Source organism: Beta vulgaris, chromosome 1 (assembly GCF_026745355.1).
Source record: "Beta vulgaris subsp. vulgaris cultivar EL10 chromosome 1, EL10.2, whole genome shotgun sequence".
NCBI lineage: Eukaryota > Viridiplantae > Streptophyta > Magnoliopsida > Caryophyllales > Amaranthaceae > Beta > Beta vulgaris.
This window is the reverse complement of record NC_079202.1, coordinates 59182848-59208163: the sequence shown is the minus strand read 5'-3', so window position 1 is coordinate 59208163 and position 25316 is coordinate 59182848. Positions and strand designations below refer to the sequence as shown.

At 37.8% G+C, this 25316-nt stretch overlaps 2 protein-coding genes across 3 annotated transcripts; both read left to right on the top strand.

Moving 5' to 3' along the window:
- Nucleotides 1-1213: 1213 nt before the first annotated feature.
- LOC125499402 (uncharacterized) lies at nt 1214-1780 on the top strand. The gene is made up of 2 exons (XM_048648159.1): nt 1214-1372; nt 1466-1780. The coding sequence occupies exons 1-2, from the start codon at nt 1214-1216 to the stop codon at nt 1778-1780; spliced, it is 474 nt and encodes a 157-aa protein (XP_048504116.1).
- A 7506-nt stretch (nt 1781-9286) lies between these two features.
- LOC104887435 (mediator of RNA polymerase II transcription subunit 12) lies at nt 9287-24785 on the top strand. 2 transcript variants are annotated; one of them, XM_010672070.4, is made up of 14 exons: nt 9287-9617; nt 9724-9768; nt 9867-10081; nt 11222-11281; nt 11621-11726; nt 12057-12125; nt 12250-12303; nt 12421-12528; nt 14889-15038; nt 16041-16388; nt 16500-18841; nt 19428-22040; nt 22528-22858; nt 23701-24785. In XM_010672070.4, exons 3-14 carry the CDS (start codon nt 9942-9944, stop codon nt 24151-24153), a joined length of 6774 nt encoding a protein of 2257 aa, XP_010670372.2. In that variant the 5' UTR covers nt 9287-9617; nt 9724-9768; nt 9867-9941; the 3' UTR covers nt 24154-24785. The 2 variants fall into 2 exon arrangements, with proteins under 2 accessions (XP_010670372.2, XP_048494345.1); XM_048638388.2 differs by having other exon boundaries at nt 9287-9768.
- The last annotated feature ends 531 nt before the right edge of the window (nt 24786-25316 follow it).

Sequence of the window (25316 nt, the reverse complement as noted above, 5' to 3'; positions counted from 1 at the left end):
AAACTATACGCACGATAAGCATGGACGACTAGATTATGAATACAAATGTACCAACAGAAATGTACATATATTCATTTGGCTTGTAAGCCATATACATGTGTTCATTTGACTTGTTAGCTATATAGCTTGTTAGCCATTTACATGTGCGCACCATGCTCTACGCACAAACGTGTGCACCATCTGAGCGTTGTATTATCATTGTTGTTATCATTATTATTATTATTAAATAGAATTTCAATTATGTTTAAGTTTTATTTGAGGAATTAATCGAGTCAATTCGAGACTTTTGTCAAATTTAATAAAGTCAACCTCAATTTGGATTTATGCATTTTCAACTAATGAATTGCAGCTTAGATCTGTCATATCTGCGAAATGTATAGTGTAAGGTATTCCAACTATATTGTAGTGAACTTGTCTCCATGGTTCAAAGCAAACAAATGACAAAATTTTAATTGTTAAACAATTTTCTCTTTTATTTTCCCTTTTTATCTCGTTTTCTAAACTCAATATTTTACTCAATTGGTACTTGGTAGATTTACAAACTTTACATAACATGCATTCATTATTTTTTATTCATCTATTCGATCCCAGTTATCCCTTTCATATTTCTGTTGCTGTATACACTCACCTTGCGCAGCCTTAAATCCAAAAATTTCAAACATTTCCATCATGTTGACATCTAAACTTCAAGGAGTAAATCATTGATGTAGCACTACCTTCCATGCTCATATTGACATTGGTTATTCACCTTATTTCAAAAAACTTATTACATACTCTTACTAGAATCAAAATAAATCATACCAAATAGACCAAGCCCTCTTAATTAATTATTACGAAATAAATTTAGGATTTTGATAGGATTTTTTAACTGGAATAATACAAACTTTGGCCGGTTCTCTCGCAATAATACAAACTTTAAATTATTTTTTAATAATACAAACTTTAGGGAAAAATTCCTACAATGGGTCATGACCGGTTATGAACTTATTGTTGTAGGTAACCTGCTGACGTGACACTTACCGTTGGGGGACTTTTATAACAATCAATTTAGTCTCTTTTTTTCGTTATTTCCTCAGTCATAACTTCTTCCTCCATCTTTTTTTTCTTCTTCCTCCCTCAAATTCTTCTTCCTCCCTCAAATTATTTTCATGATTCCATAAATTTCGTCCTCAATAACAAAATCACAATTGCAATTGGAGAATCTGAAGCGTAAATGGCTGCAAGGAGACAAACCTCTGTAGGTTCCTCCTCTGATTCTAGGGGAAATTCTCAAGGTTCCGCGAAATGTTCTTGTGGAAGAGAGCCTGTTCTTCGTACTGTGAAGCGTGGTGCAAATGTTGGACAGAAGTTTTATGGCTGCCCTTTATGGCCTGTGAGCATTTTATTTTTTTTACTTGAATTTTTTTACAAAATTTGGGAAATCTAGGGTTTTTATTGCCACTAATTGACTGTTGTTGTATTGTAGGATACTAAGTGTGATTTTTTTAAGTGGTATAATGAGCAAGGGATTGAAGTTGATGATCTTAAATTTCAGTTATTTGAGAAGGAGACTACCTTAACGGAGATGGAGTATGAGAAGAGTTTAATGGCCGAAAAAATAAAAAAATTGCAGCTTAAAAAGGACAGCTTGGAAGAAGATGTGCAAGAAATGAAATTTGAGCTTTCACAACTGCGTATTGAGATGCTGAAAATGTCACGCAATGAGAAGAACTTGACCTTGGCTTTGTTTGTTTCATGGCTTGTTTTTGCCATTTTCTTGTATTCCATTAAGTTACTCTAAGGTTGTTAGTATAAGGTTGCTATTGGTGGCTGTAAGAAATCTGATCCTTTGTCTTTATAATATAAAAAAGTTGTTGGAATCAAAAAAGTTGTTGTCATGTTATTTTGCATTTGGTGAATAAAGGATAAATGTTTGGTATTTTGCAATGGAAATAAGTTGAGTCAAATGCTCATCCATACATCCAATTTCACATACACCAACTGTTCAAAATAATCCTAGGAGAGTCAAATGCTCATCCATACATCAGTAGAAATGTCATAAACTGTTGACTAATTAATTAACATAATATACCAAAATATGACAGCCCTAGTTAGTCTACCTAAAAGCAGTTCATAACCAAAAAATAGAGCCCTAATTCACTGAGTTGCTTGGTGAAGAGTGGAGCATTGGCTGGACTGTGAGGCTTGAAAGCCTTGCTCAGTAAGCATACTGGGGGCAGCAGATCTTGGTGGCTGCACAAAAATGTTGGTTGAACAAGTTAGGTGCAAGTTGAACAAATTTTGAAACAAAAAAAAATAACAATGACTTACATTGAGAATGGGTGAACCATCATCCCTAATGAACACCCCCACACCATCTGGGAGCCTCCCCCTTCCCCTTCCCCTGCCTCTTCTTCCACCTCCCCTGGAGCCAACTCCACCTCTGACCATTCTTCCCCCTCTGCCAAGCTGAGATGGTTGTGCAGTTGCATTGTGATGAGTTGAGTTTGCAGTAGGTTCAGCTCTTGATTGTGGTGGTTGGCCATCCTTCCTAGGCCTCCCCCTAGGTTTTTTAGGTGCAGGCTCAGGCACAGTTATGGTGTCCCTGTTTGGACACCTCCTTTTATTATGGCCCTTGACCTTGCATAGGCTGCAAGTCATTTCAGATCCAGTTCTCTTCAAGGTCCCAGGCTTCTTAGGGTCTTCCTCAGGGTCCCTCCTCCTATTCTTTCTAGGTCTACCTGGACCTATTTTGATAGGAGGGGGATGTAGTTCACATGGCACCCTTGGCCAATGTCTTTCCCCTTCCAATGGTGGAATAGAACCTGCACAAGCCAACAATAAAGGAGTTAGAGATCATAGACAGTAAGTTAAAATTACAAATGTAGAAATCCAAGTTCAAATGATTTACCTGCATATGCTGCTAAGTAAACATCCTTCCTATAAACAGGATCAACAAAATCTTCAGCTTCCTTGTTCTGAAAATAAATACATGCAATGGCATGACAACAAGGCACACCCTTCATCTCCCACTTCCTACAGGTGCATGTCCTTGCAGTTAGATCCACAACCAACTGGTCCAAATAGTAGTTGACATTGAATAAATTATCTGTGGAGGGAAGCACATCACACTTTGCAGCATTTTATTTCTCTTTATCCAACATGGCTTGAATTCTTGGACACAAAGCAGATGTAACCTTCTCCATTTCCTGCCTTTTGAGCACAAGTCTCTGCATTAGAGCAGCTCTGATGTCTTCCATCATGTACAGCAAGTGCTTTGTCCTTGCATTGATAATATATGCATTGAAGGTCTCTGCCATGTTGTTGGTGATGGCATCAGTCCTCATAGAACAATCCAAGAATGCCCTGCAGAACAAACTGGGGGTTGTATGCTTTAAAAGCATTTGCAGCATCTTCACTGATTACCCCCAATTCTTCAAGAGCCTCATTATAATCAGCTTCATTATAAGCTTTTGCAATTTTCCAAAATTGCAATTTAAACTCATCACCCTTGAAAGACTTGTGCCATAGGGCAAATATATGCCTGGCACAATGTCTGTGTTCTGCCTTGGGTAGAACAGTAGCCACAGCATTGACTATAGCCTATCACAATAAGTATAACAGTGAGTATAAGCACACAAATAACATGAACAAAATGAAAAAAAAAACAAGGAAATGGATTGGTTTAGGATACCTGATGTTCATCAGAAATGATGGCAACTCCTTCACCATCTCCAAGTTGTAGGCAAGCTTGAATGTGATAAAAAAACCACTGCCATGACTCATTATTCTCACTCTCTACAACTGCCCATGCTATGGGATACATCTGCTCATTCCCATCTCTCCCCACAGCAGATAACAACTGTCCACCCAAAAAAGTCTTAAGGAAACATGCATCAACACATATTACCTTTCTACATCCCTCCATAAACCCTTTTTGCAACCCCTCAAAGCATGTAAAAAACCTCTGAAAAACTGGTGCCCCCCCTTTACCCACTGTTGTAACCAACTCCACACTTGTACCAGCACTGGATTTTTTAAGAGCCTCCAAATAAGGCATAACCTTCCTATAATGATCTGTCATGCTCCCATGCAATAACTTATGTGCAGCATACTTCACTTTGTATGCAAAACCCCTTGTGACAACAACTTTATAAGCCCTCCTTATAGTTTCAACTATTTCCTTAGCTGGCCAGTGGGGCCTGGCCTTGAAAACATCCAACAATTGCTTAGCAACCCAACTACTCTTTAGTTGTCTGTTTTTTTTCATGTTTCTATGGCAGGTGTGATGTGCTACAACTCTCCTAACAACTAGTGTAGCTCTCCTAGTGTCCCAAGCTGCATACAAATAAAAAGGGCATCCAGATATGCACCTAATCCCAATTTGTTGTTGTCTGTTCTTGTTGCTGTGACTAATCTTCACATTCCTACCCTGTAATATAGCCCACTTTGCTACAGCTTCTTTGAATGCCTCCCTTGTAGGGAATCTTTGCCCAACAGACCACTTAAACTTAGAGAAGTCAGTGTTTGGATCCACAATTTCACCCACCCTCTTCTTTTTCTAACAGTCAAATCACCCTCCTCTTCACTCTCAGGGGGTGTGTGTATTTCATCTCCACTCTCTTCATACTCACTATGGTTACCTTCTTCAAGGGTGGGGCCAGATTGTGACTCTTTTTGTTGAGCACCAAGCAGACCTTCTGCTGCTTGTTCTTGCAACACTTTTGCAATTCTCAGCAACTTGTTGTTGCACTCCCTAACCCTATTCCTAGCTGTTCTAAACTCATCATCACTAGTGTCAGACTCAGGGATCTCAAAGACTTCATCTTCTCCTTCTTCTAACTCTTCTAGCTCAGGCACTCCATCTTCACTTTCCAGGTCACTCACCTCCTCATCACTACTAGTTTCACCATCATCATGTTGATAATTAGGGTCACTTTCATCACTGAAATATCACTATCAATGAAGTTTGTGTTGATGGGATCAGTGCATTGAATGGATGGTGCAGGTTGTGTTGCTGTTGAAGGTTTTTTGTGTGGTGCAGGTTTTTTGTGTGATGCAGGTTTTTTGGGTGGTGCAGTTTTTTTGGGTGGTGAAGGTTGTGTTGCTAGTGAAGCATGTGTGGTTGTTGAAGGCTCTGTGGGTGCCAAAGTTTGTGGTTGTCTTTCCTTGCTCCCTCCTGATTTTTTTATATTTTTAATAGGTGGTGATGATGGCTTAGGAGGTGGTGAAGGTGGTGGAGGTGAAGGTTGTATAGGAGGGGAAGTCTGCTTGGGAGGGGAAGTCTGCTTAGTAGCTTCAGCTTTCTTAGGGTTATCTGGTCTCACTTTAGGAGAGGAGTCAAAGGAAGGCTGACTTTTTGTGCTTGCTGATGTGGAAGATTCTGTTGGTGGTACTGTAGAAGAGGATAATCTTGTATTTCTTCTGGGTATCAATTTTTGAGCTGGGCTTTTGGACTTTTCAGTTGAGATTTTGGGCTCACTTTGCAAAGACTGAAAAGACCTTTGAACAACAGGTGGCTCAGTGGGCTGGATCTCTGGTGAAAGGCCACTATGGTACACATAAACATCAACACACCTACTCTTAACAGCAATCTGAGCCATCTCTAACACCTCTTTGTCTGCATAAACCCTCCTTAAACCATTAACTAAACCTAATTCTGGTACCAAGTAGAAAAGACCTTTAATCCTTGCATAGTTTCCTGATTTTTTTGCTTCATTTTCTAAGTCAAACCAAACAACTCATCACATTCTACACTCACAGTCCTCGATTTACCTCCCTCATAAACTAAACCACGTTTCTCATGGTTCCTAAAGACACCACCATGCCAAAATTTGACAGTCACAGCAGGCATCCTACAATTATGCATGATAATGAGCAAAATCAACAACAAACATTAAGAATCCACACAGAAACCCTAAATCTAACACAATCAAAGCAGAAACCCTAATTTCTTCAATTGAACAAAGTTGACATCAACACAAAATTTCTTGCTTTACTTGAATTACTAGCAAATTAGAAGCTAATTGATGAACCTACCTACTTTTAAGCAACAATTCTATCAAAATAACCCAACAACATCCGCAATTTATGCTTAACCCACAAAAAAATTCATCTTCAAAAGCGAAATTTAAAAGTTTAGGTTTCGAATTTTTACCTTGCACAAAACGATGTCGTCTTCCTCGTCTTGTCCTTCTGTTGGGGTTGAAACATCAATGTCGAGGTTGGTGCGCTCAGTAATGGCGGAGAGAGAAGAGTTATGGCGGAGTGACAGAGGTTGGTGAAGGAGAGTTCGAAATTTTGGGGGGTTTTGTCTTTTGGGAGAAGTCAACAAAATTTTGGGAGGGAAATTCATTAAACAAAGTCAACAGACACATGTTGCAAATTCATATCCGGTAACCAGTAAACTTGACCCATTGTAGGAATTTTTCCCTAAAGTTTGTATTATTAAAAAATAATTTAAAGTTTGTATTATTGCGAGAGAACCGGCCAAAGTTTGTATTATTCCAGTTAAAAAATCCATTTTGATATATGCAACCTTTAGGGTTACAAATAAACATTTAATACATTTCCTCTAATTGTACTCCCTCTGTACTTTTTTTTAGTTTTCTCACTTGAAATCTTGATACTATTCACAATTTGATGAAATCTTCTAAATTTTTCTCGATATATAAGAAAATATAGTCATATGGGTCTTTCTTGTTTGATTCGTCTCAATGAATTTTTATTAATAATCAATCGTTGCGTAATTTTTACTAATATGCTATGAAATATATTTAATTTCAAGGAAGTGCGTTGGCAAACGCACACTGTTAAAACAGGCAAACTAAAATTTAAAGGGAGTATTAATTTAGAAATTTATAACATAATCACGCATCTATCAATATAATTAAAGCTTATTCATTATTGCTTAATATTTCTACTTTTACCTTCTTATATACCGTCCTACGAGATGCATATATTGTATTAATAAAAATTATGAAGATTAGATTATTAAAAAGGTAGATATTGATATGAATTTAACAAGATTCCACAAGTGAATTGGTTAATATTAAAAATATATATAGGAAGTAATTAAAGATACTTATGGTTATTTTTTTTTTTGTTTTTTTGAAAGAAGATACTTATGGTTATAGTTGTGTAGCAAAGATAATTTATATTACAAGTGAGTAAAATTAATAAAATAAATTATTATATATTCCTTTTTTATTTTTTGTTACTAACTTCTACGTTATTTGTTATAATAAATTTCATTTTCTCTCTACTAGAGACTTGCTCAACTTTCTTGTAAGGAAAAATTGGCACTCTTAGTCCTAACTTTGTCCGCTCCACTTTTAAGGTTCCAACTTTCGTTTACCTCAAAATGGACAATCAACTTAATCAACCTGCCAATTTAGTTACTTATGACACATTAGACTCTTATATTGACTTCAACTAATAGTAAATAAAAGATCATTGGATTTGTATCATGTGTAAGTTAATATAACTTGTTTATTACTTTAATGCTCCCTCTATTTATTTTTTCTTTCTCACTTGAAATCTTGACACTATTCTTACTTAGAGATAATCTTTCTAAATTTTTCAATTTATAAGAAAAAATATAGTGACGTGGGGTCTTGTTTGATTTGTCTCAATTATTTATTTATTAAGATTCAATCATTATAATTTTTTACTAATACATAATAAAAGATATTTAAGTTCAAATATGTGCATTAGGAGACGCACACATAAAATTGAGAATGATAAAAAACAGAGGGAGTATTATGCTAAATGATTGTTTTGAGAATAGACACCCAAAATTTGGGACCAATTCAAGATAATCAAAAGTTAAGACCAGTCTAAGATAATCAAAAGTTGAAACTACATCGAGATGATTTGGTTAATTAATGTGTTTTTAAAGTTAACCAGCCATAGTTGGGATCACTGGGGTCATATTTTCCTTTATTTTTCTCTCTTTTCTTTCTTTGTTTTTTCTAAATATAAGTTAGGAAAATTTTCAAAAAACTACCTTCTATAAACAATTGTTTTCAAAAAACTACCTTTTAAAAAATTTCTTTCAAAAAATCACCTTATATAACAAATTCCTTTCAATATACTATCATTTTACGTTTATATTTAATACTAATCAATAAGTGACAATTGTCGTAGGTGTTGCTGTCAAGAGGTTGCGAGAAAAGAGGAGAAAAAGGAGAGATAAGGAAGAAAAACAATTTACGGTTACTGAATTATTAGTAATTAAACCCCATAAATGGTAAATGATAGTATATTGAAAGAAAATGTTAAATAAGGTAGTTTATTGAAAGAAAATTTTTAAAAGGTAAATTTTCGAAAAAAGTTGGTTATAAAAGGTAGTTTTATGAAAATTTTCCTATAAATTAATCCATTGATAATTTATGCGGTGTAATGGCACATGTCAGTTCTCCGTCTACAATAAATTAAATTCATTTAAATTCTACTTTAATGCTACAAGCCTACAACAAACGATAAATCCCCTCAAAAGACACTATATCAAACAAGGATGTGAGATAAAGTTTGCATGAGTGTAGTTAAATTTCATCAATGATTGTGATTTTGTCATAAACGAATTATGAATCCACTTTGGTATGTATTTGTTGCTTATGACTTCTACTATACATGTCATGTAAGTTATGACTCAAAACAAACTTAAACACACAAACAACAATAGAAAACACCAAACTAGATAAATCCAATTCCATACCGATTGCAAACAAAAATAATTCCTCATATTAATAAACTCAATCCAATCTTCCCAAAACATCCTTCTAAAGTATCTCTAAAATCTTCAAACACCCATCATTCTCCCCTCTCGTCACTAACAATTTCCGACATTCCTTCTAAATTATCTCAAAAATTTCCAAACACCCATCATTCCCCCCTCTCGTCTCTAACAATTCCCGATATTCCTTCTAAATTATCTCAAAAATTTCTAAACACCCATCATTCTCCCCTCTCGTCTCTAACAATTCCCAGTATTCCTTCTAAATGATCTCAAAAATTTCCAAACACCCGTCATTCTCCCCAATCGTCTCTAACAAATCCACAATACAACTAAAAAACTTCTATCATTATATAAACCAGATTACCCCATAATCAGAAACAACGACATCCAAAAGGATATAGCAAACTTATTAAGATCTAGTAGTACTATATTATGCTAATTGCTAATCTTATAATAATATTATACTAAACTTAATTATCATAGTATATGACATCCATAAAAATGTCATCTCTCTAGTCTACTTTTCAAAGTTCATTAGTATTGAGACTCTTACACTCTCCCTAATCCTAGAGTAACAAAATAAAAAAAAAAGGCACATAAACTCGTCTTTCTCTCTAACACACACACACACGAAAAATCCTCTTTCTCTCTCCTCCGCGCTCCTTTTCTCTTTGCCCCGTGCTCTTTGTCGTTGATTCCAAACACCATAACCCAAAAACATCGTTTCAAATTCTTGCATCATCATCATCATCATCAAAAACTGCAACTTCAACATTTGATTTTTCCAGCTTCAATTAGTCAAATATTTGATTCATCTCTCTGTTCAATTTTCTCGATTCATCTCTCTTTGAAGTTGTGGTGCTTACAATTGGGGTGAAAAAACCCTAATTTGGCGTTGGTAGGTTTCGTACTTGATCTGGACGACTAGAAACCCTAATTTCGTGTTTGGTCGATTTCTAGGGCTTTTTTTTGATGCTGATTTGGTTCTTGATTTGGAAAATTAGGGTTTATGATTCGAAGTGGCTGTTTGGTTTGATTTGTTGATTCAGGTGATTGTGTTTGGTTTTGTGTGATTTTGGTTGAGAATTATGAAGGTTTTTTTTTGAAGAGTGAGTGATGAGTGCTGATTTTTGGATGAAAATGGCAGATTTTGGGGCTGGCAATTGCAGAAAATAATAGCTGGTAAATGGTGGAGGCAGTATGCTGCTGATAGTTTGGAGAAATGCAAAGGTATCATGCTGCTAGCTGCACTAGTTCTGTCAATAATAACACTTCTCTTGGTGGCATTTCCAATAGAGATACTTCTTCCCGAAGCAGCGCTGATTCGTCTTCTTTGTCTGCTAACTTCTCCTTGAACTCTAGGTATATCAATTACTTACTGTTTTCTACACTTATTACTATTATTATTACTATTATCAATCTGTGATTATGGAAAGCAGAAACCATTTCTTGTCATATTTCTAATTAGAGATCAACGAACTTGAAAACTCGAACGTCACATGTTTGTAAATTTTTATAATAGCATTGATCCTACTAGAATTATAGTTCAAGACGAAATAGAGTTTTTATGCACTTGAAGTTGGATTTTAGAGGATGCTTAAATTCTCATGGTTTTACTTCTATCTAGATATTACTCAACTGTGTGTAGAACCTTGTCTTTTTGGATCTGGGTGGGCTTTGATTTTGAGGTCTGGAAATGAATACTTTTAAGTTTTAGAACTAGGAGCCATAGATATTGGAGAATCAGGGGTGCTTATCCATGCTTCATCAAGAGCGATTCATTCTAATTATTGGCAGTGTTATCTGGGTAGTGTTGTGACTAGGTCTGATGCAGTCTTAGGTTTCAGACTGTATGATTTTAGAATGGCCTTTTCTTTTACAGGCTTTGGAAGGACATTTTATGAACTGTAGTAATATTAAAGAAGAGTACTTAACTCAGATCAATGCTATCAAATGATCCACTCAACTTGAAGTATAGTTTGTGTGTGAGAGAGCCTGAGAGTTGCGTGGCATTGACTAACCTCCAGCCTTTTATTGCCAGTTGTTTGATGATATATATTATATACTACGCCACTTCCTTGCATCAATGAACAATACTATTTAGATGTTAGGGTTGAAATGGAACTGTCTGCTTGATATCAATTTTTTTTCCCCAATTTTCTTATTGTTTTGGGCTCTGCTCCTTTAGCCCCTCTTCTATCTGTTGCCTTCTTGATATCTTGTTTCTCATATTAGTTGTTACGTCAAGTTTGTGCTAATTTTTAGGCATTTGGTTATCTTCGTTTTTTGCTGCTCTATTATGGTTCATCTAAGGCCTTGTTCGTTTTTTATGCAAAGACATGTCTAGTTTTTTTGAAGAATCAATAAACTTAAGCTGATTGATTCAGTTTGACACATCATCTGTATAAGTTAAATCTGATATATTAGTTTCTGGTCAGTTAGTCAGCAGTACTGAGTTTGTTCTTGTAAGACTACAGTTTAATATATTTTTGAATCTAACAGGCGGGCTTCAGCGCTTGCTCCATTCAGGTTGAAGTGTGAGATTGAGCCACTCAATTCTCGGTAAGTTTATCCTCTTTGTTTTACAGCAACTTTTTTTCTTGGCTACTTGAGCAGATTGTGAATTTTATACTGAAGTAGTTGGGGTTTAGTACTCCAGTGATGTTATCTTTGAAAGAGTGATCTAGGTTCTGGAATGTGGAACCGGGATAAAATAGAGCTTGAAAAGAGATTATTTTTTAATTTTTGCTTCTATTTGGACGATTTTTGCTCTTTCTCCCTCCTTCATCATCTTTAACCTTCCTCTGCATTTGTATACATTCAGATTCTTCTTTGATGAATTGATATTATTTTCTACTGATTTATTCTGTTTTATTTGCATTGCTCTTTGTTTCCATATAGTCTTGGCCCACCTGACTTTCATCCACAAACTTTAAATTGTCCGGAGGAGACTCTCACCAAGGAATATGTGCAATCAGGATACAGAGAAACAGTTGAGGGACTTGAGGTAACCATTAAAACATCTGTTTTTGCTCTTTTTGTCATACACCATCCTTTTCTCCTCTTACCCATTTCTTGTCATGCCTATCTGCCCGTTTCTAACAGAGCTATCCTTGCATTTGCTGAAGATAAACTATTTCGGTCAATTTGCAGTAATGTTCACTGATAAATTAACTTTCCTCAATTCCGTAAATATCTGTGAAAAGAAGTTAAATATGTTTCATGTCTTTTTTAGACCATGCTGGTACGATGATTGCCAGCAAGGACTTGTTTCAGTATCTGTTTTGTTTATTCACCAGTGTCACAACATATAGCATTTCTCTGCTGCTTGTCTCAGGAAGCTAAAGAAATCTCAGTCACACAAGTTAATACTTTTACGAAGCCTGTTGTTCTCAAATGCAAAGAGGTGAGCACCTTTATGGAAAACTTGGGAAGGGAAGGGGGAGGGATTTATGCTGGCAACTTAAATATGATTGTATGTCATTTACCATGTGTGCTAGTTAATCACTTATATACAATTTATTTTCCAGGCAATTAGAAAACGTCTCAGGGCTATCAATGAGTCTCGTGCCCAGAAGCGTAAGGTAATTTGCTTACTAGTGCAGCCTCTATAGAGCTTCTTGCTGTGTGATGATGGGCTTCTGAATGTTCTTTTTGTTATGTTTGAATGCAACTTATGTGCCACATTTTTGTAAACGCAGGCCGGCCAGGTTTATGGGGAGCCGCTTTCTGGATCCTTGTTGAGTAAACCTGGTGTCTTTCCGGAGCAGAAGTCTGCCGGTGAAGATTTCAAGAAGAGATGGATTGAGGTTTGTTTGAGCTTTTGACGCTTTGATCTTAGAATGTATTAAGTGTTGGTAAAATCGGTGTTTGCATTTTTAATTAGTGTTACTTTCTCCTTTGTTTTTGTTCTTTACATTTGCCTTTTTGAATGTCAAATTTAGAGAACTTTGAAAGAATTTGGTAATTTTTTTAAATACTTCAATTAAAGATATTATTGGTCAAAGGCGTAACTTTGGAGAATGTGGATGTCCCAATTGTAAAGAACCTAAAAACAGAGGGATTTTGTCACATTAGGTAGTGCTTCTTATTAGACCATGGGCGGAGGAACCAAGACGTAAGAAAAAACTGTGCATTGAAGTGAGTATTTTTTTTCTTGGATTCCTTCTATCGATGCATGGAAGCGTTTTTTGTGTGTAGCATTCCAGGTCTTCCTTATGGATTGGACACCTCACTAGGTTCGGTTGAACTAGGTAGTTACATTGGCGCCAATGTTTATCTGTCTGGCTTCGTTCTATTAATACAAAGTAAAATTCCCCATGAATTACAGATATGTTGATGGCAATGTTATTGTGCCAAGAATGTATGTGTATTTAGGTGCATGATGTTCGTTTTAGGACTAGCCTACTGATTTCTCTTTGAATTAGTGTAACATGTGAGATATGATTTCTTGTCTCAGTTGTCCAGTGATTGGACTTGAGCTTAGCTGCAAATACCAGGGAAAAAAAACACAGTCGCATTATTGCGGGAACGGGTTGTAACGGGACAATAGAACATTTCGCGTCCGACGCGGCGCGATTTTAAAAAAAAAATTCACATTAATATGTTCTAACTTTATTTGCTTTGTTTTTAGTTTATGAAGCATTATAGTTTATTAAAACATAATATAATCAAATCTATCATAATATCATGTTTCATTAGCTATATAATTAAATTGTAAAATATTTTTAGCCAAAGAACGGATGTAACGGGGATAAAAGCGTTCTGACGCGGCGAGTTTGCATTACGGAACGGAAAACGCGGCGAGAAGTATGTAATTTTTACTATGGCGTTCCGTAACGGGATTTCGCGGAACGGCAAATCTAAAATACGTTACTAAATGGCCGTTCTGTAACGGAGCGGGAGAGTTTTAATTCCATGGCAAATAAAAAGCTCTTAATATGGTTTTAAATAGTATGTAGAAGACCCCGTAGCTTCTCTTGTATGTGAATATTCATAATTATTTTGGGTCAATCCACCAACTCAATATCGTGTAGTACATGGATAGCTTATCTGTACCTCCAAGGAATGGATGTGCCTATTTGAGTATTTGGCAAGGAATTAGAAGCAAGAATTGTTTGTAGGCTGTGTGAAGGTGAATGCTGGATTCATATTAATTTAAAGATTCTGAGAAGGTGAACTTACGTACTTCCTCCGTTTTTTTATACATGCTACATAGAGAAAGTGGGGGGTTTTTAAGAAAGGTAGAGAGAGAAAGTAGGGGACCACCACTTTTTGAATAAAAAATCATTTGTTAAGGAAAAAGTATGAGTATTTTAAAAGAGAAGGTGGGGGACCTCCAATTTTTTAATAGTATCTTAAGATTTTTATGGTGAAAAGAATCCATTTGTGGTATGTAGCATCTATTATGACATTTCCATTTAAGGAAATTGTAGCATCTATAAAAAAACGGAGGAAGTACTTGTTTTGCTGCCACAAAGCTCAACTTTGGCAAGTTCTATTTTTTAATAATTTATTTTGGATTGTACATGATTAATATTCACTCAATTAGAGCATATCCAATGGGGGTTCATGTCGGCTAGGGATTCAAGAGGAGTTAGAGTGTTGTTGAAAGTGCCCCCCTCTGGAAGAGTGAGCAAAATGAGACCAACTAGCAAATTGGATACCCTCTCAAATACTCTCATTCTTGAATGGATAGAAAGTTGTTTTATTTATGAAAGAGATTTGAATTGTGAGATTTCTTGGGACTCATAAGAGGGTCTCACTATTGGAGTTATGAGTTTCTAAATGAGTCTTCATAAACAAAATAGACAGTATCTCATCGTTGAAAGCAAAAAGAGTAGACATGATATAAATTTATGAGACCTAAGTATGGTCTCATCAATGGTGAATTGGTGATGCTGTTGCAATTCTTATTTGGTGTCATTACTGATGTAAGAAGTCGCTGTCCTGTGATACTAGTCTCCTACATTGGGAAAGGTTAATTTGCTTAAATTTCTTATATCTCTATGAGTTGCTTCTTATGCGTTCTGAAGTATAGATCGACTATACATATTTAGGTTGGAGAGCCTGCAATTTAATTTAGATTTTAGGAAGACATGCTTGGTTTCTATCATTAATTATGACAAGTAACCATGTGTTCTAATTATAATTTGGCTTCCTTCTCCAGGGCTTATCTCAATACCACAAAAGCCTTCGGTCTTTAGCTGATCATATTCCTCATGGCTATAGGAAGACGTCTTTATTTGAAGTTCTTATCAGAAATAATGTTCCTGTGCTGAGAGCAACATGGTTTATCAAAGTGACCTATCTTAATCAGGTATGGTTGATCCCCCCTCCTCCCCGAAAAAAGGTCTTGATGATTAGATTTTGTTCTGTGATGGTCAGAAATTTGTGTTCTAGTAGTTTATGATAACTACTACGTTTGTCTGAGCTCTATATATACTAGCTTGGTATAGAAATCTATACTGCTGATTTTACCTTTTTGTTTGATGCTGTTTAGCTCTAGTTTGTAGAATCTGAGTCACAAGCTTTTATTTTGTTGAATAATACATGGCTACATATACGTTCCCGTGCTCTTCTGTTTATATGATATCTGAAATATTCATTTGCTCTAGAGTCTAGATTGTGATACAAATGGCCATTATATCATTTAGTACAGTCTTTGTTTACAACGCTGAACAAGATGGCATTGTTTCTTTTTGGGTTGCTTTATATGCTTATTCTGCCAGGTAGCTGTATGGGAAACTGGGAATCCTTATTACGCTATTTTAATGTCGTTCAAGAATTTTCTTCCAAGCTTCCCTCCGTTGAGTTGAAATGGCAGCTGTTTCTTCTTTTAGACAGGTGTAGCTTTTGGGTGATGGGGGATTTTATTTGCAGTGCTTGTGGATGCCAATTTGTGGATGAAAAGATTGATTTTAATGAAGACGGTTGAGGTTCAGACCATGATAGTAATCATTTTTGCAGTGGGAAAGTCATGGAGGGGTCATGTCTCTGATGTAAAGTTGTGGTCATGTTTGTTGCAGTGCATCTCGGTAGTGGTAATGTGACTGTAATTTGCTGTGACAGTTTTTGTATCCACTGCTCTCTTTCTATATGTTTTGGAATTTGTGCGTATCCTCGTCTGTCAGTGTCTCTGCGACCACATGGCTGTCGCCTTTTTCATTATATTCTTATCATCTGATACTGTTGGGAGCCTGGGCTTACTTTTGTAAATGTGCCATATTGGTTGGATGTGTATTAATGCTATCTACTGATGACCTCTCATGTAAGCCTTTTGAGTTGTTTACACCAGCATCTAACATTTATAACTTTGCAGATTAGGCCTGGATCTTCCAGTGTCTCCTCTGGGTCTCCTGACCGAATTCAGTTGTCACGTACGGAGATTTGGACCAAGGATGTCACTGATTACTTGCAGGGTCTTCTGGATGAGCTTTTCTCAAGGAATAATTCTCACTCCGCTCCTCTAAATAGGGATCGGTCACAACCAATGCTATATGCTGGGTCATTGCAACAGAAATTTGATCCTGCATCACTGCCCAAGGGTTCGGAGGAGCCATCATTGCATTTTAAGTGGTGGTATGTGGTGCGTATTCTGAATTGGCATCATGGAGAAGGACTTATCCTTTCTTCTCAAATTATTGAGTGGGTTTTCCAACAATTTCAGGTACTTATAGCCTTTTTATTAACTGTGACAAATCTAGCTTATAGTACAGTGAGAAGGCCTCATATGTTCGAGTAACTATTTACTAATCGGAACAATTTTTGTCCACTGCAGGATAAAGATTTAGTTCAGGTTATGCAGTTCCTCCTTCCAATTATATATGGTGTACTGGAAATGATTACTTCATGTCAAACATATGTGCGCAAACTTGTGGATGTCACTCTACGACTTCTCAAGGATCCTTCTATTGGAGGTTCTGATTTAGTTGATAATTCTCGGAGGGCATACACTTGTTCTGCTCTTGTTGAGATGCTTCGGTATCTGATACTGTCTGTACCGGATACCTTTGTTGGCCTGGATTGCTTTCCATTGCCTGGTCTGATAATGTTTACAGAGAGTGATGGGTCCCTTTATTCCAAGTCACCTATTGATGGTGAACACCTGAAGTGTAATCCTGTAGAAGCTCCACATGTTCCCAGCGACAAAGGCGTTGATGTTAAATATCCATCATCATGGTTTAGGCGGGTAGTCTCATCGATTCAGAAACGAACGACTTATCTCGCAAAGGCTGCTAGCCCTGGCTACTCTGGGCAGAATGTCGCTAAAGCTGTACAGGCCTTGGATAAAGCTCTAGTGCAGGGAGATGTTCAGGAGGCCTACAAGTTACTCTTTGAAGGTTTCTCTGAATCATCTGTCCATGAGGGCTGGATTGCAGAAGTAATCCCATGCTTAAGGTCATCATTGAAGTGGTTAAGATCTGTTAGTCCTCCAATAGTTTATTCCGTGTTTCTTCTTTGCGAATGGTGTACTTGTGATTTCAGGGATTTCAGAACTTCACCCCTTCACGATGTTAAATTCACTGGAAGAAAAGATTTTTCTCAACTTTATGTTGCTGTTAGGCTTATGAAGCAGAAGATGAGGGAGATGCAAAGATCTGAAAAGGCAAAGAGAAGTTCTGAAAGGAGGGCAGATGGAAGTGGTTATGACAAAAGAAATAATTGGAGAAAACTAGATAAGAATTGCATAGAAACATCAGAATTTTTTGAAAGCCCTGGTCCTTTACATGATATCATAGTATGCTGGATGGATCAGCATGAGGCACAAAAAGGTGAAGGTTCTAAGCGTGTCCAATTACTTCTCATTGAGCTCACGCGCTCTGGAATTTTTTCACCATTGGCATACGCAAGGCAGCTACTAGTATGTGGAATTATGGACAAGAATGGCTCTGTGGTTGACCCAGATAGACGGAAGAGACATCATCGTATCTTGAAACAACTTTCAGTTTCCTGTATGCATGATGTTTTTGATGAAGCACAGAGTGCAGACAGATCACTCCTTCTGGAAGCAATACATGTCTACGCTAATGAAAGGCGCCTTCTTCTTCGTGGACTACTTGGGGATGATCATAAACAAACTAGAAGTGCTAATGTTGCAACTAAGAAGCATAAAGAAAATCCAGTCTCTTTACCTGCTTCTGTATGCCAGTTGAAATCACTACAATCCTTTTCAGAGATGTCTCATAGTAAAAGCAAGAAAAATGATCCTGCTCTTGAGGAACTGAAACTCTCTATTCTTGAGATATTACTTCTACCAAAGTCGATTGATGCTGGAGTTGATGAAACTCAAGTGAGCATGAAAAGGTCTGCTGGACTCATTTCCAGTAAGCTAGACACTGTAGAAGCAACACCCGGTTGTGAAGAATGTCGAAGGGCAAAGAGACAAAAATTGGGCGAGGAAAAATATTCGCTAGTCCAAGTTCCCTCATCAAACCCATTAGATGATGAAGATAAATGGTGGGTGAGAAAGGTGCCAAAATCCCAAGATGCCATTAAAGTCGATCAACCTATTAAGCCGAGCAAGCAGGCCCCAAGAGGTAGACAGAAGTCTGTGCGTAAAACACAAAGCCTTAATCAAATTGCTGCTGCTTCAAGAATTGAAGGAAGTCAGGGAGCATCCACCAGCCATGTATGTGACAATAAGATCGGATGTCCGCATCACCGGCCAGTCCCAGAAGGAGATGCTCCCAAAGCCGCTGATCTGAAGAGAGCAACCAATGGCAAAGATATTGTTTCAATTGGAAAATTGTTAAAGCGGCTTAAGTTTGCTGAGAAGAGGAGCATATCTGCTTGGTTAATTAGTTCTGTCAAGCAGGTTGTTGAAGAGACAGAACGAATGTCTACCAAGGGTAGCCAGATGAATAGGCCTTTATCTTCTGATGAGAAAAGCTCAGGAAGGTGGAAACTTGGGGAGGATGAATTGTCTGTCATACTTTATTTGATGGACATGTGTAGTGAAGTTCCTTTGGCAATCAGATTTCTCATTTGGCTGTTCCCAAAGGTCCTTGGTAATCTCAATACCCCTATACATGGTGGAAGGAATATAATGATGTTGTCTAGGAATGTGGAAAGCCATGCATGTGAAGTGAAGGAGCCATATCTTCTTTCTGCTATTCGGAGGTGTGTCAAGTAGAACTTATTGTGTTTGTGGATGTGTCATGCTTTGATACTTGTGCATGTACAGTTGGACAAAACATAAGACTTATCCATTTCCAATCATAACTAACAACTGCTTTATTTTTTTTGCAATGAGGCCTCGTGTGTGGGCATCTTTTTTTATTTATTTATTCTTATTGAGACCTGATTTTCAATATTATATATATATATATATATAGTCTTTTAGCTCATTGTCTAATAACCTCGTGATTGATTGGAAGTCAGCATATTACTGTGCATTTTCTATGCTGTTTGGAGTTTTTTGTTTCATCATGGATTTTCATGTATCTGGTCCTGTGAATTTAGCTGGTATTTTGCTTTTGAGCTTTCATATTGATAGAATTTTATGTATTTTGTTTGTTGAGTTATAGAAATGTTGAGTTATATTGCTTAGTCTCCTTCTTTCTGCTTGAATATGTAGTTTTATTGACACCCCCCACCCCACCCCACTGGAAAACAGAAAAAACTAGAGATTGCAATCTGTTCATCTGTTATGTGCCTTGTGTTTTAGTACTGAACTTGCTGTGTTGATGTTTTGTTTGTGTTTTAGGTATGAGAACGTAATTGCTGCTGTGGATCTTATTCCTGAAATCTTGTCGAGTGCAATGCATCGTGCTGCAGCAGTTTTGACTTCCAATGGCAGGCTTTCAGGTTCACCGACCTTCTTGTATGCTAGGTATTTGGTGAAGAAATATGGCAAAGTTACTAGTGTAATAGAATGGGAGAAAAATTTCAAGGCAACTTGCGACAAGAGACTTATATCTGAATTTGAAGCTGGAAAATTGCAAAATGGAGAGTTTGGTTTTTCTTTTGCTGTTCCAGCTGGTGTTGACGATCTTGATGATTTTATCCGCCAAAAAATTAGTGGTAACCGTTTGTCTAGAGCCGGTATGAGTATGAGGGAAATTGTTCAGAGATGTGTCGACGATGCACTTCATCATCTTTTTGGCAAAGAGAGAAAGCTTTTTGGTCCTGGTGCGCAGAAGAATGCTGGCATCGAAAAGTGGGATGATGGGTATCAAATAGCCCAACAAATTATTCAGGGGCTTATGGAGTGTATCAGGCAGACAGGTGGCGCTGCTCAAGAAGGGGACCCTTCTTTGGTGTCTTCTGCTGTTTCTGCAATTGTAGGCAATGTCGGACCAGCTATTGCAAAAATGCCTGATTTTACTGCGGTTAATAATCATTCGAATTACCCAGCTCCAACGGGGTCGTTAAGTTTTGCTCGTCGAGTTCTACGGATACATATAAATTGCCTTTGTCTACTCAAGGAAGCACTTGGTGAGAGGCATAGTCGTGCATTTGAGATAGCTCTTGCTACGGAAGCTTCTTCAGCTCTTGCTGGAGTCCTTATGCCAGGTAAGGGTGCTCGAGGTCAATTTCAATTGTCACCTGATGCTCATGAACCTAGCATGAATATGTCAAATGATGTTCCAAATAATTCTGCAAAAGTTGCTGTTGGAAGGGCAACAAAGATTGCTGCTGCTGTGTCTGCCCTTATCATTGGGGCAATTATTCATGGGGTTTCGGACCTGGAGAGAATGGTAACAGTCTTCAGGCTGAGAGAAGGTTTGGATTTGGTACAGTTTGTTAGGAGTTCAAGAACTCACTCGAACGGAAATGCTCGATCATCTGGGGCCCTCAAGGTGGAGAACGCGCTTGAAGTTTATATCCACCTGTTTAGGTTACTTGTTGGGAATTGTAGAACAGTTTCTGACGGTGTAATTGTGGATCTTCTTGGTGAGCCCTCGCTGTTGGCACTTTCAAGGATGCAGCGCACACTTCCTCTTAACTTGGTGTTACCTCCAGCTTATTCATTGTTTGCGTTCATGATCTGGCGGCCATTTATCTTCAATATCACAGTGGGAAGTCGTGAAGAGGTCCCTCAGTTGCTACAGTCTTTGACCTTGGCTATTGGCGATGCAATTAAACATGCGCCTTTTCGGGATATATGTCTGCGAGATACTCATGGTTTTTTTGATCTTGTGACTTCTGATGCTACTGATGCTGAGTTTGCATCTATACTAGAGTTGAATGGCTCTGATAGACATCTGAAGACTAAAGCCTTTATACCTCTGCGTGGTAGACTTTTTTTGAATGCATTAGTGGACTGTAAATTGCCACATTCTGTGCCATCACAGGATGATGGGAACCGATTATCTGGGGCTAATGATTCAAAGGTGAAATATGGAGAAAGCGAAACAAAGATTTCAGATAGGCTTGCACGTGCTTTGGATACTTTGCAGCCTGCTAAATTTCATTGGCAGTGGGTTGAGCTTAGGCTCTTCCTTAGCGAGCTAAGCCTTATTGGTAAACTTGACTCCAATGATACACAATCAGTAGCTGAGGCTATCCGCTCTCTTACACCTAATCCTGACAAGGGTGGTTCTTTAGAGAATGAGAACAACTTCATTCCGATTGTCTTGACAAGGTTATTGGTCAGACCAGATGCTGCTCCTCTTCTTTCAGAAGTAGTGCACCTTTTTGGAAGGTCATTGGAGGATTCGATGTTGTTACATGTTAAATGGTTTCTAGAAGGACATGATGTTCTCTTTGGAAGGAAATCTATAAGGCAGCGTCTTGTGAACTTCGCCGAAAGCAAAAGCTTTTCTACTAAGGCCCAGTTCTGGAAGCCCTGGGGTTGGTGTAATTCTAGTTCTGATGCTTTAGGAAATAGGGGAGACAAAAGGAGATTTGAAACTCCATCTGTTGAAGAAGGTGAAGTAGTTGAAGAAGACTTCAAAAGACATGCCAGAGGTGCCTCGAAGCTGCCAGATCGTGAAGGCCTCAACACTAACCAACAATTTGTGACAGAGAGAGCTCTTGTTGAATTAGTTCTTCCTTGCGTTGATCGAAGCTCTGATGATTCTCGCGTAAGGTTTGCAAGTGAGTTGATAAAGCAGATGAGTAACATTGAACAACAAATAAGTGGGGTTGCTTCTGGGTCCAGTAAGCAGACAGGATCAACTCCTTCTGGGACTGAAGGTTCTACAAATAAAGCTAGTACAAGAAAGAGCATGAAAGGAAGTAGCCCAGGCTTAGCCCGTCGAGCAGCTGCAGTGCAAATTGATACAGCTCCATCTTCACCTGCAGCTTTGCGGGCATCAGTTTCATTGCGACTTCAGCTCCTTGTGAGACTGCTTCCTACTATTTGCGCAGATGGGTAAATATGTCTATCTGTTTTCTTTTATCCTCTTACTTGATCACATGCTTATCATATACTCCCTCTTTCCCAGATTAGATTACTCACTTCCCTTTTGCTCTGTCTACATTTTCATCTCCATATAAAATTGCCCATTGTTTCTAATATCATCTACTATCTTCTCGCAATATAAATTCATCCATTATCTTTAATCATATCTACTTATTCACACTATTACAAAAAAATGGCCCATCACCGTATTCACCATAAACATTGTGCCAATTTGAGGTGGGTAATGTATTATGGGATCGAGGGAGTATCTTCCCCAAACTTCCCTTCTGCTCTTAATTAACTGTTTTGTGGTTTTCATTTGTTGTCCACATTCTAGTGGTGGAGTAGCTTGTGATTTTTCTCTTAGATAGAAGATTTGGTACTGTGGATATTATTAGAATTGTTGCAGAACATTATCTGTTTCTGTTTTCTCAGTCAGTTATATTGGATTTGCCAGGGACTCGTCAGGCCGCAGCTCACGGTTTATGCTTGCATCAGTCATACTCCGTCTTCTTGGAAGTAGGGTTGTTTATGAAGATATGAACCTGGCTGTCAACCCTGGACGAGGATCTCCATTGAAGGAGGCTGAGTTACAGATGGAAACCTGTGCTGATGTTTCATTGGATTTATCAGGGAAGAACTTATTTGATTGGTTATTGCTAGTATTACACGCATTGCTAAGCAGTTCCCAACCCAGTTGGCTCACATTAAAATTTCCCTCCAAGACTACCGTTGTGTCCGCTAAAGACTTTGGTGGATTTGATCGTGAGATCTTGGAGAACTTACAGGTTTGGTTTTTGAATAGGTGTTTTTTAGTGTTCTTTGTTGTCTGTGATGTTTGGCTTTTTCTTCCCCTACTAAGTCCCTTTTTTCTTTAATAGACTGCTAAGTCCCTTTTTAGTTCTTCCTTTTTTCCAATGATCTCTTGTTGTTGGTCGAAACCCACCTTCGCAAGTCGGCCTTTGTTCAGGAACTGCCCTTTTAATGTATTTTTCTTCCTATTTACCTATGGAATGTAAAATTGAGAATATTCTCTTGTAGAGGATTAATAATTGTGCAACACATTAATGAGGGAATACCAGTCAACTGAGGTGGTTATTAAGAAAACTCGTGTTTAGGCACGTTTGTGTGGGTTTCTCATACTGTCTGAATCTCAATATGTTCTGCACAGTGAGATTGAACTGACCATTTCTGGTCCATCAGTGTCTGATGCCTATTTAAATGGAAGTTTAATTTTCAGTGTTTGCCATAGTGGCATGCTATGTTATGATAATTGGGACCAATAAACAGCAACTGAAGAAAGCAAATCAAACTAAACAAGTAATACTTCGTGGCAAACAGAACTATAAAACATGCAGCATGTGATTACTGTGACATGTCATCATTTCCCAGGGTGCTCAAGAGTAATGTCACTCATCTTACTGAAACTGGTTAACGAGGAGGCTTTTTTGTTATAGCTGTGTTTGATGTTTTACTTCATAAATCCTTAAACCCCCCCCCCCCCCCAAAACAAAACCCATCATGAAGGTTTGGTTGCTGGTGCAATTTTTTGGGTTTGATATTTTTGCTTTGATACCTGATGTCCTGGTGTGTTCCAGTTAATTCATTGATTTCTGGCTGCTGAATGCAGGGTGAGTTGGATCGAATGCAGTTGCCGGATGCAATACGATGGCGTATTCAGACAGCCATGCCAATTCTTGTACCTAACTCACGAACCTTGATATGTTGCCAGCCTCCTCCTCTTTCATCTACCGCTCTTGCTTCACTTCAACCCAGTATTGTGTTTTCATCTAACCAAGCAAGCCCATTGCCGAAAAATTCAGTACCATCTGTACGCACAGCTACATCTGCTGCAATGCTGGGAAAATCGAAAGCAGCAGCCTTGCAACCCGATAATGACTTGGAGGTTGACCCTTGGATGCTTTTAGAAGATGGGGCGGGTTCAGGCCCTTCTTCTAGTAACGCTGCCATTATGGGTGGTGGTGACCATGCTAACCTTAGAGCATCTAGTTGGCTGAAAGGGGCCATCAGAGTGAGGCGGACTGATCTCACTTATATTGGTGCTGTGGATGATGATAGTTGATCCTATGTAATCTTGTAATTTATTCGGTCTCAGAATGAGCAGATCCTTCAGAGAAGTAAATCAATGATTTATATGGTGCATTGAGAAGGTAATTATCTTTCTTCTTGCTGCCCTCTGCTCTCGGTGCGAGGAAGGGCAGATGACCACATTGTTGCTTTTGGCCTGGAGGCAGAGGATTTGTGCTACCTGGTTCCAAGATTCTATTCCTGCCCGAAATGGCCACCCGCCTGAAGTCTGCTTCATCAACTAACCCCATGATCACCGCTGCCCCAAGCATGGGTCGGAGGCTTGTATATAATTTAGATATAATGGTGACCTTGATCAGTTGAGCCGAGTAAAATCTCTGCTCTGTAGTCTTTTTTCTTTCACCCTTAAAATATCATGTCACATTCTTCTCCTTCTCCGAAGCCCCGAGTATATGGTCTCAAGAAAGCTAATCCATGTTGTAAAATGTAGCTGGGGCACAGGTATTTTGTTTAGACTTTGGAACTCAGCATTGCAGAAATGCCATTGTAGATGATGGGTCTGAAAATGGCTATTTGGCTAACTTGTTAGTAGAAATTTAAACAGTGTTAGCTTTCACGAGGGCGATCACAGCCTATTGTTATAATCATTTTTTGGGTGTTCAGTAATCCTTTACTGTGTTGGATTTTGCTATTTATTTTTTATTGTAATGTATGCAAGACTTTCCGGAGAGGTTAATGAGTATCTGCCTCTTTTGTTCTATCGAAGAAATATAAAAGTTCTACAAGAGAATTAAGTGCAAGGAATTTGTAAATAGCAATGCAATTTTTACAAACACGTTGCACCAAAAAAGAAAATTCTTACAAACATGTCCGATTCAACTTGGATATTTCATCTGGTCACTAAACAAGTAAACATTCTTTTGTTCTCTTTTTGGAGAAATCTTGCCTCTAAGATGGATTATCATATAATCCCCTCATAATGAACATTTTCAGATTTTTGACCTCATTAATTAGATTGATCTACCAAGTTAAGTTTGCCCAAGGATTGTATCTTTCAATTTCAAGTTTGGAAATTTTAGGAGAGGGATTTCCCTTTTCCTCCAACTCTTAAAGTGTCTAGCCGGCTAACAAGGATTGGTTAACCTTTAAAAAATTATGTCCTGAAGCTTTCATAGTAACAATTTGAAAAGAAAAAAA